At 36.7% G+C, this 20,206-nt stretch overlaps 2 protein-coding genes across 6 annotated transcripts; both read left to right on the top strand.

The window, feature by feature from the left end:
* Window positions 1-33: 33 nt before the first annotated feature.
* On the top strand, window positions 34-4,897 carry LOC108675890 (NEDD8-conjugating enzyme UBE2F). Its single transcript, XM_018163936.2, has 4 exons — window positions 34-374; window positions 1,456-1,617; window positions 3,619-3,780; window positions 4,256-4,897. Exons 1-4 carry the CDS (start codon window positions 273-275, stop codon window positions 4,370-4,372), a joined length of 543 nt encoding a protein of 180 aa, XP_018019425.1. The 5' UTR covers window positions 34-272; the 3' UTR covers window positions 4,373-4,897.
* A 1,580-nt stretch (window positions 4,898-6,477) lies between these two features.
* On the top strand, window positions 6,478-20,205 carry LOC108675894 (cation-independent mannose-6-phosphate receptor). 5 transcript variants are annotated; one of them, XR_007156752.1, is made up of 5 exons: window positions 6,478-8,057; window positions 8,666-8,846; window positions 10,289-12,105; window positions 12,766-13,788; window positions 16,102-16,159. XR_007156752.1 is itself a non-coding variant. In XM_018163944.2 (5 exons), the coding sequence occupies exons 1-5, from the start codon at window positions 6,912-6,914 to the stop codon at window positions 16,136-16,138; spliced, it is 3,993 nt and encodes a 1,330-aa protein (XP_018019433.1). In that variant the 5' UTR covers window positions 6,478-6,911; the 3' UTR covers window positions 16,139-20,205. The 5 variants fall into 5 exon arrangements, 4 of the variants coding, with proteins under 4 accessions (XP_018019433.1, XP_018019432.1, XP_047736829.1 ...); XM_018163944.2 differs by having other exon boundaries at window positions 12,766-13,577; window positions 16,102-20,205; XM_018163943.2 differs by having other exon boundaries at window positions 12,766-13,589; window positions 16,102-20,205.
* The last annotated feature ends 1 nt before the right edge of the window (window position 20,206 follows it).

The following is a 20,206-nucleotide window of genomic DNA, read 5'->3' as shown; positions in this document are numbered from 1 at the left end:
TTTCATACAAAGCTTAATTTTTTGTGTTGATAATCTTGCATGTAATTTTTCTAGACCTCAAGTATGCATGCGTGATCATGCAATGTTCTAATAAATCAATATGTGATCAAATATAACTGACAACTGTGAATCTTGTGATAGGTAGCATTTATAGATGACTTTAAAAGTTGTTCTATAAATAAAGTTGGTCTTTGGGTTGTTTGGGGCATTCATCCTCAGAATTTCTGTAAAATTTGTATATTGGTCTGCATAGAGAAGTATATGATCTTAAAATGATCACTCTCTCGAAAAAACTGAAGTCAGGCTCCGCTGGTGCAACAGCTCAGTCAAGTCAACGAAGGATTTCCATTCGTGATCAACTACTAATTAAAGATGTAAGTTCACTTTTTTGTATGCTGTTATCGTTTCAAAGAAAACAAAGTAGCATTTTATATAATATGTTACAGCATATCTGTAGCATTAAGGTTATTATAAGGGCATTTAATCAAGTTTTCACTTGATCAAAATCTAAACAAAAATCTCAATACAAAATAAACATTTTCATTTCTTATGTTAGTTTATGAGAGTATTTTTGTGTATATAGTTTTGGCTAAACATATTGTAATACTATTATTTGCAGATCTAAATGTTACACTTTATTTTTAATATCATTTGATACCTACTTATTAATTTCTCTTCTTAACCTACATCTGAAATAGGAATCGCTTAACCTACATCTGAAATTGAAATACATCTGAAATAGAAATTGCGTGCCTTTCAACTGTGGTATTCAAATATTTCAAATTTATCTCAAGCTTTTGGAATATTATCCAGTAAAAATTGTGAGCTCTGTGCTTGTGCCAATATAAATAAAGTATTGAATTTTTTTCTATCATTGCTCTAAGGTATATACATTTTTCTTGCTGATTGACATCAACATAAACAAATTTTGTATACAGTTCACTTATTTATTTGCTGTACTTCCTGTACTCTGAACAATAAACATGATTAATTTGACATCAACATAAACACATTCTGTATGTCCTTTCAATTGTTTATTTGCTGCACTTCTTGCACTCTGAACAATGAACATGATTAATTTGACGTCAACAAAAACACATTCTGTATGTCCTTTCACTTGTTTATTTGCTGCACTTCTTGCACTCTGAACAATGAACATGATTAATTTGACGTCAACAAAAACACATTCTGTATGTCCTTTCAATTGTTTATTTGCTGCACTTCCTGCACTCTGAACAATGAACATGATTAATTTGACATCAACATAAACACATTCTGTATGTCCTTTCACTTATTTATTTGCTGTACTTCCTGTACTCTGAACAATGAACATGATTAATTTGACGTCAACAAAAACACATTCTGTATGTCAGTTCACTTGTTTATTTGCTGTACTTCTTGTACTCTGAACAATGAACAAGATTCATGATATGAGACTGTGACTGTGGTTTGCAGGTGAGTGAGATGCAGGACAACTTACCAGAAGGTTGTTCCGTTGATTTTCAAGACCCTGACCAACTACACACATTTACCCTGACTGTGGCGCCATCAGAAGGCTTGTGGAGGGGAGGCAAATTCCACTTCAGTGTGGTTGTTCCTGATGAGTATAATAATGTTGTGAGTATTACCATAAAACTATGGAAAATTTTCTACTTGCTTGTACTGTATTGATGGTTTCAGTATATTTACCCACCAATTTGCAAGGTCTAAGAAAGTATAAGAAATTGTATTGCTATAAATTTCATTAAAAAAGAGGGTTTGAGTAGAATTTCAGATTAAATCAATCAAAAATTATTTCAATACAAATACAGTTCATTACAATTGCTTTAATTGCTGACCTCAGACTTATTAATCAAGTTAGATGAATATTTTATTATTAATAATATTTTCTATCTGGTGAAATGTCAAAATTAGTAATGCCTACTAATTTGATATATTAAATCATTAATAATAATTAAGGTATTAATATGTCTTGATAATTGATATTATTAAATCTTGAGTTAATTTGTCATGTCACAGTTAAGCTTTGTTCATCAAACTGCAGAAGGAACATTGCTATGGGTAGCTGCAATATTGCTGTGTTTTCCGGCCATGCATGCCGATCATGGCAGTATTCTCATACATAAGAAATTGGTTCAAATCTTGATTAAATGAGGAAATTAAAAATGAACTGATTCTAAAAAATCTCTGGTTTGCCACTATGTGCCGATGATAAGCTGATAGCTTCGTCAACGTACTGTATTGTACAGAAGTGTACAATACATCCTGTACAGCACTCTCCTGCTGACTGAATTTTCTCGTGATTATTGTTCCCATTGACAGTGTCTGTCGTTCCTGTAATAGTTACGGCAGCTAATTAGCATCTAACATCCCATATAGTCAATAGCCATTATCCTCATTAGCTTCTAATATTTTCATTCTCAATTTATTCAATATTTTCATTCTCAATTTATTCAATATTTTCATTCTCAATTTATTCAATATTTTCATTCTCAATTTTCAACAAATTATGAACTATCTCTGTATTATTCTCGAGACCGTAACTTATTATCAACATCCGATAATCTCGATATATACGTCCCAACTGATCATCAGAAGGATTCGCAGCATACGGTATTATACCAATTTAGAAAATCAAATGTCGAAACTGCCGACGCCTTTCTGAAATTTCCGATGCGTCGTGATAACGCGTATCTCGGTAAATATTGAGTCTTAAGTTCACTGGGACTTGATGAAGAAAAACAAAAAATTTGATTATAGTATAGGCCTATTATAGATACCGCTATATTCTCTTTATCTATGGCAATTAGAAATAAGTGTCGTTACATTTAAAAGCTCTCTTATTTATAGACTGTATTTATGGACATTCTAATCGTACTGTTAACCAAATAAGAATCAATTAATTAGTTTCGTATAGTAATTATATTCGTGGAATTCGTGAATTTATATCTATTTCTTCTCTTGCAAATTACCTAACACCACCAAACCGTTGATATTTTTACACCATCTTAGGGTAACCGTATAGTTCCAAAGAATAAAAAAATAGCCCAATATCCACAACGAAGTATTAATCGATCCCAACACGTTCTTCAAATACGGCGATGATGTACAAGTCGTCTGTGAACTGATGTATCTAAGAAGGCATTATACTTTGGGGCTTGATAAATGTTTGTAGGGGCATTCAATTAGGGACCGCTTTGGACACTGTCGTCTGATCTTATCACGAACGTTCTGTTTGTATTGTTAGTTTCCGTAGCTGCCACTGGAGACTGAAATCTATTATGCGAAGTTGGTGCAGTATTCTGGATCATTACATAATATCATATATCTAATTGACCTAATAAAGAAAATGTTTATAGAGGTTTGAATTAGTGTCGAACGTTGACCGATACTCGTTTAGAACTAGACATTACCACGATTTATATCAACGTCTTAAATTATTTTATACGAGAACAAAATATATAACCTGGTTTTCTTAGTTCTGATAGTGTCTGTTAGTTTCTGATTATTTTCATTTCCCATTAAATTGCATGTTATTTTACACGAAATAGACAAATTAGGTGACAGAAATTCATGTAGATGACGTTGAATTAATACAAAATTCAACACTTTTCGCAGCCGCCTATAGTTCGGTGCGAGACGAAGCTGTGGCACCCCAACATCAGCGAAGACGGCGACATTTGTTTATCATTGCTACGTAAGAATTCCATAGACGGGTTAGGCTGGGCACCGACGCGCCGACTCAAAGATGTAATATGGGGACTAAATAGCTTATTTGCGGTGAGTTATGGACACTATTGGTATACTGTAATACAGTTACAATACAGTAGTGTCGGCATTGAAAATTAGGTCTAGTCTGGTCTTTCTCTGTTTCTTGAAATGTTTGTGTTTCATTCCACTGTTCAGCCTTTAAAATGAGTTTATAGACCAGCTTGTGGTTGTATGGTATGCCGGATGGATTATAGGAATAATTAAAGTGTTCTGCTTGGCAATGGCCAATGTTACTCGTTGAAACATAATCTTATACCTGTTGTATGACTTTTTATTGGAAAGATTATTCATGAAAACTAATTCATGCATTATACGGTAACTGATTTGTTTCCACGGGTAACTCTTCTGTACTTTTGGTGTAATTGATTTCCGAGTGTCTAGGTTTGTGTCATCTTGATTGGGTGGCATTATTTATTTAAGTGCAAAGCTTTCAACTCTAAATATTTTGCAATAATATATGAACTAATTTTTGTTCTTTTTCCAGGATCTCTTGAATTTTGACGACCCGCTAAATCTAGAAGCTGCCAACCATTACCAGAAAGACAAAGAATCTTTTAAGAGAAAAGTGCGTCAGTATATAGACCTCAATAACAAGCAATGATGAGCGGTCGCTTCGCATGCGATCTATCAACTCAGTCATAGATGTAGGCACTAAAACTCTTATACAAAAATATCTGTGTTATCCCTTACTGTGCGTCTTTTTCCGTTGCGTTGCCAAGAAGTGAAGTTTTATTCACTTCTTGTTGTGGAATGTTACATGAAGTATTGTCAGGATTCTCCCTCTTTATCATGAACCGATTTTCTACATGACAATGCCCTTCTAAGGTTGCGTTTCCAAAATCTAACACTGGCATTTTTTCACGATGTCATGGTGGCCAATATGAGGATAGAATGTTAATAACCTTTTTAGAGGTCGGATAACGTATAATGAGGTACAAAAATGGCAATGCAATCTCGATTCAAACCCTATTCTTCTCATGAACTCAGCCTGCCTATCGTAAATACTAAATCGAATTTGTGATATTTGTAGAAATTAAGGTCAAGCTTACCATAACAGTTGTCATTTGCCTATTTAGCGACTGAGTTTAGTTTTTAACTTGATATTAATATGTCAGTGTTGCATTTAATGCTGTTCTTTTCTATTATCCTTGCCTCTGTGGTTACAGTTCAGAGTTCCAAGATTGGCGCAGAGAGGCGCGGGTTCGATCCCAGCTCTGTGCGCCAGTTTCTGGTCAGAATCGGCAAGAAGGCCGAGCGGTTGAGCACTGCAGAATTGTAGCAGTGAATTGTGAGTTCGAGACCGCAACAAGCTGTGAATGTTCTGCGATGTTAAGAATCGGCGACAGGCCTACGGCCTACTAAACGCTGAAACCGCTATTATTATTATTAAATTCGATCGAAATGACGGGCTGATGCACCATTGCTTTCGTAGCTACGGTACGTTACATGTTAGAACTCTAATACTTATATAAATTCATATCATATTTTTAATAGTTCATTTGCTGAAATTTATACTTTATTGCATAAATAAAATAAAGACATAATGTTAGATGTTGAATGTTCCAATGGTTTTACCATGAAGTGAACGGTTAGGCATGAAATTTCTTTTTGCAATGGCAATGTGTTCTTCATTGTGCAATTGTGATGTTTGGAACTGTTATTAAATTTTCATCAATAGCTAATCTGCCTGGGGACTCGTTCCCGGGGGCAACCCACCAGAGCTCGGATCATTTTATTGCTGGTCTTGATTGTGAGAATGAAAACGCTCTCGTTCTTACATTCCCTGTCTCGTGCGACTGTCGCCATACCGTGTATCATCGGTGTATGCTACTTTTCATACAGAGAGCGGTAACCAATACCTTCTCTGTCTCTCCATTCTAATTGGTATGTGATTTTCAGTGAAGGTATGGTAGTGGATACCTTCGAAATCAATAAAATTTCGGACTACCCGACTTTCTGATCCTTTGCTAAATTTGTTTTCTTTGAAATGTATTCTTTGTTAATAAAGTTACTTGAACCTTTTCCCAATGAAATGCCGACTAGGGTGCCTAGGTTTTTCTTCAATATAGTTAATTAATTTTGCTCTTGAACTTGAACTGAACCGACGTTTGAGGCTCTCCTGGGCCATGTTCGTCGCTCGTTGTGCTGCTAGCTGCATGGTACTTGCATGTGCGCGTGGTAGCTTGATAGGTCATAGAGAGAGGGGACAATCCATCCAAATTTTTGTGTCGTGCCAAGAAAGAACAGTGTAAAAATCACTTCGAAATTACATAGCTTCGCAGTATAAAATGTGCGACCGCCTGTTGTATTTTCTTTTAATTTCCTCTGAACTTGATTTTTACGTAAATTAATTTGCAACATTAAATTCTAACAAACACACCGCACACGGTAGGTCAACGTGCCTGAATTAAAGCACGTGTGCGTGATTTATGAGAAATCGCGTGATTTATGACCAACAAAATGCGATTTTTATAACCCAAGTCATCTTTTTATAACTAATTTGAAACCAATAGGCTTTCATAAACAATCAATTTAAAAAGCAAATGCGAGCAATCTTTTGACATTTTTTCGTTTTCCATCCATCTCTGTTCATAATATACAGCCCAAAACGCAATGATTAATGATTGTTTCGAGAAACCTATTGTTGAATAACGCGTAATATATTTATTATGTAATATGTATGCCAGCAGTCACTGACTGAACGTCGATTTGCGTGGTCTGTACGACTCCGCGACTCGATTTGAATGTCATGGTCAAGTGCAGCAAGGCCAAATTAGTAGAATAAAAACTTTCACTTAGAGTGATATCTCCTATGAGTTAATGGCTTTATATCTAATCCAAACAAAGAACTATCAACCTATTAGTGTACTGGTAGCCGTAGGAAGGAAAATTTATTCGGGTGTGCGGTTCTCTGAACTCGGAAGGCATGAGTAATGCTCACGTGATATAACGTATGTTTACGAAATTCTCTTATGAGCAAGAAGCGCTCATCTAGATTCCTGTCACTTGAGGTGCAGCCGTAGCCTTGGCAGTGCGAAAACGACTAGTGAAATTTCAGTGTGACTGTGAACTGTGAAGGATATTGAAAATAGTGTTCACGTAATACTTCTTCCTGAAAAGTTCATGCTGAAACAATTACAATGAAATCTCGCGAAGTATTTAGAACGATGATATTGAGTTGTTTAGTGTTCATCGTTTGTTTGACAATGGTGACTGATGTTGGTGCTAGTGACTCTAAAACTAAATGCACCCTGACCACAGATGATCACTTTTACGATTTAACATCACTTGCCGAAAATGATTACTGGTCGGTTGAAGACAGAGTAAGGTACAAAGATTTTAACCTGAACTTTTATCTTAGCCTCTGCCATCCACTTCGCAATACTCCACCTGGGTCTCACTGTTCTGATGTTGGTGCTGGTGTGTGTGTTGTACAGATAAGTAAAAACGAATCCTTGGATTTATCAGACAGGATCATAACAGTAGTGAATGACAATGCAGGAATGGTCACAGATAGTTCCTTACAACTAACAAGTGAAGGATGGCTGGAGTACAAATTTACAGATGGTACCCCATGCGAGTTTCATGGGACTTCTGCAAACTACACAACATCTCTTAATTTACTCTGCCCTGATGCTGGAAAACAAGAAAGTGCTGGACCACTTCTGATGAGCAATACAGCTTGTTATCTTACTTTTGCCTGGCTGACGCAGGCTGCATGTCCAAAAATATTAGATAACCAAAAACACCTGACTTGTGTGGATAAATTCATCAATTCAAGTGAAAAACTCAATTTGCACAGTCTTCACTCTTCCACATTTTACAATGTGTCATCTATTTTGGATGGAAAACAATATCAAATAAACATCTGTGGTGCAATAGAAACAGGTTCTTGTGGTGGGAAAAATGCCACTGTGTGTGATGTTAGTAATGCCACCAACCCAGTTGTCATCAGTCAGTTGACAAGAACAGATATAGATGTCATGTGGGATGGTCCTTACTTCTCACTTCACTATGATAAAATATCAGATCCTGCCGACTCTTCTGGTACTGAGAAAAATGTTGTGATCAAGTTCCTTTGTGATCGTCATGCCCATAACACCACAATTTATTTCATAGCTGGAAATTCATCTCATCTCTATTTTTATGCCAAAACATCTGTTGTGTGTTCTCCTGAAGAACATGGATGTATAATTAAAGACAGGAAGAATCAAGTCTTTGATCTCAGACCACTGCACAAGAAAGAAGAAAATTGGGAGGTTCTTGATCGTCGAGAAGATCATAGGGTAAGATTGATCAGTACTATTAATCTATTATATATAACAGTAATAGGTAAATTACCATGTATAAATTGGACTGGGAATTATATTAGGATAGATAGGAGAGATTTGAAATACATATTTTTAACAGAAATACTTTTTTTGTATCATACAGTTGATTCTGAGTTCCATTCAATTTGTCTACCAGTTAGTAACTGAAGTGCTGATCTTAGTTGTTTAGAATTGGGTAAAATTTAAATAATGAGAGCAAAGTTTTTAAATAATTGGCTCTAAAAATGTATATATTTTTTTTTATCAAAATCTGCAAAAGAGATTTCACTTCATTTTTTATGTTTATGATTTTTTTATGTGCATTTTATTTATTGGGTCTTAACATTGAAACTAGACTTGCTATTGAAATATATTCGTAAGAGTTTTATAATTCATTGTGACAGATTAGGTCAAAAGGTATCTGCTCTGCTGGCTTTACATACTCTTGCAGTTTGCTCCAAACTTGGTATAAAATTTGCATGATCTGATTTATAATATTATTACATGCTGTGTTATAATTTCAATTTTTTCATGTATTAATGAACTTATTCAGCTGATTTTAAGACCACACCCATTTTCTCTAGGATGTACTGTATCATCTCAACTTGTGTGGGCCAGTAAATCCTGTGGGCTTCTATTCCTGCCCTCCTGGAAATGTTGGGGCTTGCCAGACCAGCCTTAACAGACAAACTGCTTATAATCTTGGCTACATCACTTCTGACCCTGTCATTAATTCTGATGGTACCATCACCATCATCTACACAGGTAATTGCAAAAATTTTACAACCATCATCATGCAAACTTCATATTTATTTACAGTCTTGTAACCACAACCACATGAACAAAAAAAAAAAAAAAAAAAAAAAAAATAGCCACACTATTGCATTAAAATCATGTATATATATCACTAATATCAGTATTGATTGACACTGTTTTATCAACTATGTCTCAAAGTGCTGGAGAACTAATCTTTCATATCCATGATCATGCACAGTTGGTAAAGGATAAACTGTAACCTCCACCATAGTAGACACTGATTAGTTGATCATTTATACATTTGAGCATGCTACCATAATGTATGTTAATAGGTAGCTAAAGCTGTACTTTCAATATTGGTACTCTTATAAAGCAACACTAATATATATATCCAAATTCATGTTAACTAATAATTAGCTATATACATATGTTTACCTATGTTAGTATTAGATGAAAGAATAAACTTGTTTTAACACTGTTGGTTAATTGCAAGATAATTCATTGATTTAAATTTCCAGGGTTGAACAATTTTCCTTAGATGACATTCATTGATCAAAATGCAGGTTTAAGGAAGTGATTTTAATTTCTTAGACATTTTAAAATATAACAATATTCATTTTCAAGTTGTAGCAATCATTAAATATAGAAATTTTGGTGGAAATAAGTACATTATACACAGAAATATGATAAATAAAGCAAATTTTAAACCATGAAGATAACTCCAAAACAATGCTTCCTATAACTTGAAAATGAATGATGTTGCATTTGAAACCTTGTTAATAAATTGAAATTTTTTCCTTGAACCTGCATTTTGATCAACCAATGTCATATGAACAATATTGTTCAATCCTGAAAATTTGATTCAATGAATCCTCTGGCCAAAAACAATCCATGTTCAAATAATATATATACTTGTTTACTCTCTGTCTTGGCTATGTATAATTACCTATACTATGACATCCAGCATCATCCATGCTACCCAGTTAACTTTCTACATAATTGTTATTCATTCCTATCATTTTCAGCTGTAAATTATTTATAATTAACATAAGAAACCCATTTTACTAGCTCAGTTGCCACATATATAAAAAATTATGTTGTGGGTGATATTTATTTTGTAAATAGTTACAAATACCTTGAGATGTTTCATTGATTTTTTCATTGGTTCAATAAAATCATAACTGTATGAAAATATCTGCATCTCTTAAGTGGCACATCTGTTTTTTACCATTATGCCAATAATAACTATTCACTATTCTACTTACGGAATAAGCAAAAAGGAGATGATTAGTTATTTGTGATGGTTTCTAACTTGAATTTTTTGGCTACTAAAATTCAAGGTTTTCTTTTAACCAGCTCCTGCATTTAGTCTTGAATAATATCTTCATAAACTGATAGTGTGCACATTAATTTTTCTGAGTGTTTTGGAACAAATATTTATGCCTTTGCAGGAGGAGATGCTTGCAATCAAGGGAAGCACACACGCTCCACTCGCATCATTCTTTCGTGTGACAAGTATGAACATGAACCTGTCTTCCTTGAAGAATCTCCTACCTGCGAGCTTGTATTCTTGTGGGCCACTCCTTTTGCTTGCCCAAAGCATGTAGTTGAGTCGCAAACTTGCCAGATACAGGACCCTCTTTATGGATTCTTGTATGATCTCACCCCCCTGAGGAACTCAACTCAAGATTATTCAGCCCACGATGGATTAAATGACTACCACGTCAACATTTGTGGACCTGTCATTGAGGATTATGGTAGCTCAATTCTTGCAAACGCTTCCATTGTAATTTCCAAAGCTTCATCAAAGACGAAAATAAGTGGTGGAAGGTCTCCAGGCAAGCTTATCTTCAACGATGGAACACTCACCATGGAGTTCTCAAATGGATCACAGTGTCAAGATGGTAAGACTGGATCATCTCGGATTATATTCCTCTGTGACCATGAAATAAATGATTCATCAACCGGTCTCACAGTGTTCAGGAATTCCGATCCTTGTGACTCAAATTTTGTATGGAGAACAAAGCATGCCTGTCCTCCTCACACGGTCATTGACTGTAGTGTGACCACAAGTGACGGTTTCCTGTACGACTTGAACCCACTGTCTTTGTCAAATATGAACCAAGAAGAACTCAATACCAAGAACGATGTGAGGTACGTGCTAAACGTGTGTCGGTCGGTTGTGCACAGCAAAGACTCCAGATGTGCTTACGATGCAGCTGCCTGTCTCATAGATGAATCTCATAACAACAAATCTCTCAACCTGGGCGTTGTGGGGAAGGGGCCATTTGTTGAAAATGGTCGTCTTAAGATCAAGTATGAAAATGGAGACAAATGCAATGCCACCCACAGGTACTCTACTGAAATCTATTTTGAGTGTGATGAAGAAAATTTGTATCCTTATCCAAGCCTTGCAACTCAAGAAAATTGCAAGTATATCTTTGAATGGAAAACAAGACAAGCTTGCAGAGAGAAAATTGAGCCATCAAGTTTTGGAAATTGCAGTGCTACTGACATTTTTACGAATTATCAGTATGATTTGTCTCATTTAAAGATAGCCAAGGTTTACGAAGTATCTAAAGGTGATGTAAGTCTTCTTCTCAATGTGTGTGGGCCTGTTATTGACAGCAGGTGCCCTGACGCATCCAGTGGATCGTGCGTCAAGAACAAGAGCGAAAAAGGTTATCGCAGTGGCGGCAAAGCAAATGCAGAGCTGATGGTAATACCAGGTACCTTAACCTTGCGCTACACGAACGGTGATACTTGTTCCAACGGGGTCAATGCAACGACGCTCATAAGCTTCTTCTGTGGCGCCGAGAAGACAGCAGAAGGCCCCGTGCTTGTGTCGGTTGACACTGAGAGCTGCACTTACTATGTTAACTGGCACACTGAGCTTGCTTGCGAGTACCGGATCTCATGTTTGGCTCATGGCTATGATGAAACCATAGACCTACGTCCTCTAATCCAACACGACTCCAACTACGAGGTTCCAGTTAAGGACGATGAGAAGTTCTTCATCAATATCTGTCGGCCCCTGAACCACGTACACGAGAGCACCTGTATCGCGGGTGCTTCTACATGCCACGTGACTTACCACGCCAACGGCACCTCTAGCTCAGACAGCCTTGGCAAGCCTCTCACTCCGCCCATATACGACCACGATGGTTCTGTACTCATCATGTATTCTCTGGGCTCCCAGTGTCGGCAGAAGCCTGGCTTGAAGTACAGCACCAAGATCATTTTATTGTGTGATCCCAGTGCTGGAAAAGTGAGTTTTTGCACTAAAAGTAATTTAAGATAGGACAAGTTTCAGTAAACTTAGGTGATATTTAGATGAAACCTTCTAATCCAAAAGGAATTCTGTCACTCCAAACCTTTGATCATAATGTTTGCTATAAATAATATGTGACGTTTAGTACGAGGTACGTTGTTCTATGCCATAAGTATTCTTTGTCGTCCACACATATTTTATCGTTTTTCTTTCTCGGAATAGTTTGTGTTTCAACTGTTGCACTTTTTTTAATGTTATTCAAACTCGTATCAATAATACTAATATTATCAAGATATTACCAATGTCTGCAGTATTGTCTCCAGATCTGAAATTATGAGGTTTCGTTCAAAGGTTCAGAGAAAAAAATTAGATTTTAATTTATTTTTAAAATAATAAATCGAGATTTATTACTGAATGAAAAGTTCCTAAACAGGTGTGATGGGGGATTAAATGTGGGTACTTTGGTGTTGGAGTGTTAAAAAGAATCTTTCTTCACATAACATTTCTTTAAGTAATATGATTATAGAAGCAAGAATAATTTGATGAAGTAATTATCAGGCACAAGAATGATCTTGATGTGCATATATGTCTCAATGTTGAATGAGAATAATGAGTGTGTATTTTTCCTTGTTTAATGATGAATGGTTTATTTTTCAGGGTTCTCCAAAGTTCGTTACCGTGACGGACGACTGCCAGTACAAGTTTGAATGGCGCACAATATTTGTCTGCCCTCCCGCAAGTCTAACTCCGAAAGACACCGACAACTCGTCATGTCAGATCCGCCACGAACCTGGCAAAGCAAACCTAGACTTGTCTTCTCTGCGCAAGGACCGCGGCTACATTGTACCTTTCCGCGGCGAGTCATACCTCGTGAACGTATGTGGCTCAGTTTGTGGCGAGTCCGGAGTTTGTACAGACTCGACACAGATCAGTTACGGTCTCAGTGACTTGTTCCAATTCAAGTGGGACTTGGGCAAGTTGAAGCTTGTTTACTATGGAGGCGAGTCGTGTGCTAGTTCGTTGTCGGGAAAACGATCGTCAACGATTTTCTTTGAGTGCGACATGTCAGCTGGCTTCGGCCACCCAGAAGCCGATCCTCTCATGGAAGATCTCGAATGCATGGCTGCTTTTACGTGGAAGACGAACGTCACGTGTCTGGAGGCCATGTATGCCAATACTTCAGAGAATTCCGAACCTACTTCAACAACGAAAAAGCCAGCAACAACCAGCTTACCCCGGACCACAGCTTTGCCCTTCATCACAACGCTTCCTAGTATCGACAGCAACAGCACCGCGGCGGGAGCTGGTGCCGTTTCCCCTGCTGGCAGCGGAGGAGTGTCAGCAGGCGTTGCTGCGCTCATTACCTGCGTTTTTGTTCTCGCTCTCGCTGGGGGTATCTTCTATGCAGTCAGATCGGGTCTGTTGCACCGCCTCATCAACAGAGCCAAGATGTCCACCGCAACACCTCGGTACTCATCCAGGTGGTCTGCTGCTAACGAGAACGCTAACCTGCTAACCTCTAACCAAAACTCGCGCTTGTACAACAACATTCCTTCTTCCCTGCCTCACCAAGATGATGACGATGACTTACTGGCTGTCGTCAGCTGAAATAGTAACTCCACTAACTGCTAGCTGTAGTCTGCCAACAGTAGCCTTGACAATTACTTTCCTGTTGTTACAGTAAGAATCCCTAAGAAACGGAACTAATTCTTGGTAGCTCTCCTTTTCATGGGTTTTCACGGAGTATTGCAATCAAAGCTGAACGAAATTATGCATGAAGCTCGTTGCTTAATATAGAAAATTTACTTGTTGCTCTATGAAAATAACCCGTTATTGGATATCCCATCTCGCCCAGAATGTGAATCAAGGCCATATTACCAGTTAACTTCACTGTTGTAGCACATGGTAACGAAAACGAAGGGTGCATGTGGTCCATCTTATCTATGAGGTCTATATACATAAATGTATACACATTGACACCCATCCTAAATTTCTTACCTTCGTTGTTCACAATTGGTTTCTTACTCGTATCACTTCTATTTCTGGTATCTATATTTATATTAGTGAGACCTGTCTGTGATACGCTATGCTACGCCAGTCAATATATTTCCAGTATTTAGTAGAATTCTTTGCTTGTGAACTTGAGTACGTGGTAGCGGTGTTGTGTTCTACGCAGCGAAGAAATGCCACATTTGAAATGATTTACTAGTACATTGAATTACCTTACATATTTTCTGAACTTCATATAACATTAGAAAAGTTTATTCTGCTGCTGACCTCATTGTACAGCATAAAGAGTTGTAAGACACATTTGTAAAGATACGAATAGCAATTATAATAATAATAATAATCGTCCATTATAATTCAATTAAAATCTTGCACAATTGAGTAGTACGGCGTGCACCTGAATCGCAACTCGTTTTTAGTGCTTTATATGTATAATTACCTTTTTAGTTTGTAATGACTGGCTAATCAAATTAGTGACTTTAATAGTGGGACACATTCGAACGAATATACGAATAAGCAGTTTTTCATAATGATCTTGTTGTCTCCTGTGAGCGCGCTCTCGGTTTCAACTCTGTTACCTTTCAAAAAGCTGGCAGTATGCAGGTTGGTGTCGATCATTCTAAATATGTGTGAATCCGGCGAAATTTTTAGTTCTAGATTTCAATGCTATAAAATTATGTTCATCATTTGCGCATGCACGTTTTATTGTTATTTGTTACCAGCAGTCCTAACTAACCTTAGATTTAGCATCGTACTAACTTTAGGTTTAACATCTTAATCCATCTAGTAGTTAGGTATCTAATACTTTGTCATACTTGGCACGGTGTTTCTTGTGATAACTTTTCACATTCAAATTTTCCTGTTTCCTCAATTTTAATTTGTGTTACAATTTCGAATAATTTAAAATATGAGTCTTTTTGGTTATTTCTGTAGAAATACTTAACTTTTGTTTACAATGCTTGCATCTCACATTAGACATGCATCAAGTTTTCGCTCGATACTAACCCATTTTTAACCCAATAAAATCCGAGGTAATGATTCACCTTGCCAGGACAATATCGTCGATGCCATTGAGTCTCTCTTCAATGAACAGTAATTCAAGTTTTTAATAACCGTTCTAATCCTGTCATGTCTTCAGTAAATTATACGCTACGGTCCTATAAGTTTATCAACAATTTTAAGGTTTATCATACTGGCACGTAATTTTCTCATCTTTCGTGGCAAGTGAGATTCACTGCTGTGTTAATTGTGCTTGCTCTGACCCTGCAATCATTTTTACCTCGGATTTTCCTTGTTATTCTCTGTGAAACGTTCTAGGTTTAAATGCACTGTTTTTTTTATTAATTTTTCATATAAAATTTTGCATGGTTTTTTACCCTGTATCGTAACTTTCTGTCACTTTCCTCCAATCGAATGCTAAAAGCATGTTATTGGGCCTATTCCCCTGACCCGCAGACCTTGCATGTTGTTCCTCTAACGAAGCGTCTGCTCATCTGGTAAGTCTTTCATTATGAACTTATTCATTTGATCTGTTGCAGAAATGTACAATATATGCAATGCCTCTCTTGATTGAGCTTGTCCCTAATTTTGTAGCTTTGAATATTGCTGAGAATGCAGATGAGAGTTCATTGTATGTTAATGCGAGTCCAATTTCCGTTCATTACTAATTTAATCTCAGTTCGATTTGCGCTTAATTAGCATGTTGTGCTGAATTTTTTCTATTTTGAATGCCCTAAGAGTAGGTAACTTCAATCCCTTCTGGACTGTCATTTATTCATTTCTGACATTCTTTCTTACGCCTAAATTTCTATTCAAATTAATATCATGATTGTTTTCATCTATCTTACAAAAACAAAATTCATTATTCTTCCTTGCAGTATTATACTAGTACCATCTATGAAGGTTTTATTTGATCTTGATTCATTATTTCATTATTAATATTTATATTTGTTCATGTATCTTATTCGTGTTATGAACATCGAGCAGGCGTGGAGGTATGATGCTTCTTGATGACTCGTTGTAACCCACCTCCTTCACCTGCCCTGCTGGAGTTCTCTCGGAGGCTGCTCAGTGGCCGGCCGTCTGCGCCTGGGATAATTCTTTTTACAATCTGCAACTACTTTGATGCCGTGTGTTTAAGATACGGGAGTTATCACTTCGCTCTTTGCAATGAAATGGAGAGCTTAATATGGAAGAGACATCGTGCATTTCCTGTTTGTTGCTTTTGCTTTGTGGTGTACCCTGATGAAACAAACTTTTAGCTGCTGTCTACAACTGAGTAATAAAAAGTTTTTTAAAGGTTAGTGGTGATTTTGTTAGTTCAGTGAATCTGATGAACTGAAATTTGAGCGTCAAATTGATGGAACATACCGAGACCATTTACAGCACCGGGTAGAAGTTAGTTGAAATTTTGAATGCCAACTCATCACCGAAATTTAGAAAAACCTGTGATTTTTATAAAGTAAAATTTATTTGCGAAAAAATATAAGTAGATTAGAGTCGTTGTTCGATGATAATTTTATCTGTTGAATTTGAATTTGAGCTCATAGTTGGTGTACACATAGGCGGGGTTCATTGTTGAAGCTTAGTGATATTATTTCGTACATTAGTTTATATTTTGAGCATGCTACGGATTTTCTCGTTGAGGTTGGACGCCATAGTCGTTCTGGACTCGTTGGAGGACGGTGTGGTGTCGTCAGGCCCAGGGTGCGTGCTTGTAAGCAGTTGTTCATTCATGTTATTTGCGTGTGCTGGAGCTTGCTTAGTCTAGTCAGGAACAGGCTTCATACTTGTGTACCGTAATATTATCATTAATTTCGACAATTCATAACGAAATTGTAATCGTTGCTTGTAAAACCTTGCCAAAGGAAGGTGTAATGCACTTCAAATGATATAAATATCGGATTTTTTTTAGAATCTATCACTGAACTGCGCGCCGCTGCTGTGTGACTGGCAAATTCTTGCGGGCCAGACATCGTGGTGCTCCTTAATTTGTACTCAAATACAGAGCGCGTCCTAACGCATGATCAATTCAAGTTATTATGGCCCTCTTGATCTAGTTTTATGTCATGCGTTCATCAGAATCATTCTAAATGTAAATGAATGATGTTTTTTCAGGTTTACCGTTACCCTCCTAATTTTTGCGTTCATGAGTTGTCTTCGTAGACGTAGTTGTGATCCATGTGCGTTATTTTAAGTAGATTTCGAAGCGCTAGTCATCTATATTCAGTAAGTGCTGTAGTCAATAATTTTATTCCTTTATTGGGGAAATAATTTCAGCAATTACTCTCAGTTGGAGACATCTGTCAATTATGTGTCATTTATATTATGCGCGACAACAGGAAGATTGGCTCTCAAGCTCAAGAAGATTTGTTCTTTACTGTACATATGTTGCCCACACATTAGAAGCCGATGACTAGCCTAAACACTTCGGCCATAGTTTCGGAAATTGCTACTTGTCTAGCTAAATAAAATTTTCATGTTTTTTATCTCCATTGTTTTCGTAAAATTACTGGCCCTATTTCTCCAATGAATTTTGTATGAAATCCTTGTCTGACGAATGGAGACAGGGCTGTTCAAATTGTGACTGCAGACGTCATTCGTAATTGGAATGATGTCTGGAGAAATGTTTTGTTTCTGAAGAATTGATGGAACGATCAGGAGAGGGCGATTCTGTGTGAGGCAACAAGTTCCATCGATGCCTTCACCTTCCCTCTTGTGCCTCCAAGAGTCCCGCTCATGTGGGTGGGAGGGTCTCAAAACGAACATTATCTGGCCCGAAAGCCGTATTTTGCACCTTCGTGCCCTCGGATATGGTCAGCATGAGTCCACTACCGCTAAAGCGTGATTACTGAATCTCGTATTATCAATATTTCCACAAATCACTCGTTGAAGAAATTTCATTTTTTTATGTTTTTGGAACGATATTGAGTTCTTATTCTCTCCCCAATGATTCATCAGGAGGAATGCGATCTCTTATGTTCACATATTCCTAGATTAAGTTTTATTTCGAAAGCGCGTAGATTTTACAATTGTTGATTGGAATGTTTGCCTTGAATTGTTGTAGTTATTCAACTGGCACTTCAAGCATCTTTCAAAAGGAGTTTATATTGGTAAAATAAAGCATTAACTTCGTTCATTATTAACGCTAACTGCTGATGGGTGTTGTTATCGCTCATCGGTGGCTGGTGAGCCCTGGCCTATAGTTCCTAGCTTTTTATATGGGTTGCTTGCTCAAAAAAAAAAATTTGTCCCAAGTCGTTGCAAATCCATATTCATCAAAGTAATTGCTTTGTTTGGTGTATTGCAATGCTCATGTTTTTGTTCTTTATACGCTTAGGGATAAGTTCTTATGATATATATTTGTTTTGTATTAAAAGAGTTTTTAGTGAGCTAAGCACTTACAAATCAATCCCATGCTTCGTCGACCAGTCGCATCTAAGTGAATTCCCGTTTTGAATTATGAATTATTCTTCAGAGAAACAAAATTCAGCGTGAAAATGTTGACGTTAACTCGGAATTAATTAATTACAAGATTTTCACAAACAGTATATAGGTATAGTTGTCCCCATTTGACTCGAATTTCCATCAACTTAAGAATATACATCACAAATTCATTATACTTTTTCATGGGCTACTCGTTGAGACATAAGGCTGAGCAGCTTGCATTTCATTGTTGCCTTAGCTAACTTTGCAACGTTTTCACTGAAAATCTTGCAAGTTGCTTAGTCTTTTTCGGGAAAGAATCCATGACCGAATTATGACAGATTACCTAACAGGTTTCCAAGTGTCGAGTTTTATTTCCTTATGCTTTTAATATTAGCTTCATTTGCACCGAATTATTACCTGTATTCTTTTATTGCACGTCAGTACAATGGATATAAAGTCATTTTGATGATATAAAGGCTTCAGCTTATCTCTATAAGATCTGCACGTAAGATATTTTTTTCTGTATTGAGAGTGGCATGGCATGGCATGCGTACGTATGAATTGCTTCAATGGCAGGATCGCGCTGAATTGTATATGAATGCCTTTGTGCTGTGTTGTCAAGGCTCGGAGGAGCGGTGTAACTGCGGGCGGGTTAAACATCGAAATTATCTAAATGTTAGCAATCTTATGATATGTAAATTCATGTTTTTCCCCAAGCTTGGTAAAATGTTCTTTATTAGCTGTGAAGCATTCTCACACTTGAGCAACATATCCATTTTTAATTTCTCTATTATTTCAAAATTGCAGTCAAATTTTTTTTTGCAGCCTGATATAACATGTATGTACCTAGACATACAATGTATCTAAGTGATATAGCGTATCGATTATCATTTCTTTTATTCGATCTTGCTACTGTTTGTGATGTAAGTATCTTCCATGCTCATACAAGACATTGATTATACCGCAAGTATTTTGTACATTCATTTATATATATCGAGTATATTCTTATAGCGGATCTTACAGTGTGGGGTTGTGATTTTTTCATTATATCATGGTTAATCGTACTGACAGTCAATTCTACTTTGCTATTACTATCATGTTAATTCATTGGCCTTTCAAAGCATATCGCTCACAACATGCGAACATCTCTTTTGTTAATCAGTAGCTTGCAAGTAACAATTCTTACATCCGGAAATTTTTCATGGAAACTATTTAAATGTATATCGTACACGTGTATCTGTGCCTGGAGCTTCATTCATTCATAAGAGTATTAATTCGTCTATATATTGCGTGACTTCGATGCCTGTGATTCAATCGAAGTTTCATGTGGCGCGGTTGCAAACAATGAAACTCATTATTGCTTTGTTGCAAGACATCATGGTAGCAAGTTAGTTGCAACAAGTAAATTGTTCTCAGGATAAGAACAGTTCGTTATGCATTAGAGGTTTAGACCAAATGAAGCATTTGGTTATGCATTAGATCATATAAAGACAGTGATGTCGGTTTTTTAGGAGTTTTACGTTACGTTAGCGGGGTAAATTACCTCTATACGAGTTACCTAATGAAGTAAATACCATTCCAATAATCAGATTTATTATCGAGTCTTATAAGGGTATTGCGCTGTGTGTTTCATCTTTTGTATACATTATATTTGGAAGTATAT

This window comes from Hyalella azteca, unplaced genomic scaffold (assembly GCF_000764305.2).
Source record: "Hyalella azteca isolate HAZT.00-mixed unplaced genomic scaffold, Hazt_2.0.2 contig6498, whole genome shotgun sequence".
NCBI classification, from domain to species: domain Eukaryota; kingdom Metazoa; phylum Arthropoda; class Malacostraca; order Amphipoda; family Hyalellidae; genus Hyalella; species Hyalella azteca.
This window is presented reverse-complemented; position numbering and strand designations above follow the sequence as displayed.

What these genes read in the sequence shown, in the direction of transcription:
- LOC108675890 (XM_018163936.2), top strand. Translation starts at nt 273, where the DNA reads ATGATCACTCTCTCGAAAAAACTGAAGTCAGGCTCCGCTGGTGCAACA. An exon ending in ATCAACTACTAATTAAAGAT is followed by an intron (nt 375 to 1,455) that starts GTAAGTTCACTT and finishes TGTGGTTTGCAG; the next exon opens with GTGAGTGAGATGCAGGACAA. An exon ending in GACTAAATAGCTTATTTGCG is followed by an intron (nt 3,781 to 4,255) that starts GTGAGTTATGGA and finishes TTCTTTTTCCAG; the next exon opens with GATCTCTTGAATTTTGACGA.
- LOC108675894 (XM_047880873.1), top strand. Translation starts at nt 6,912, where the DNA reads ATGAAATCTCGCGAAGTATTTAGAACGATGATATTGAGTTGTTTAGTG. An exon ending in CATCACCATCATCTACACAG is followed by an intron (nt 8,847 to 10,288) that starts GTAATTGCAAAA and finishes ATGCCTTTGCAG; the next exon opens with GAGGAGATGCTTGCAATCAA. An exon ending in GTGATCCCAGTGCTGGAAAA is followed by an intron (nt 12,106 to 12,765) that starts GTGAGTTTTTGC and finishes TTTATTTTTCAG; the next exon opens with GGTTCTCCAAAGTTCGTTAC.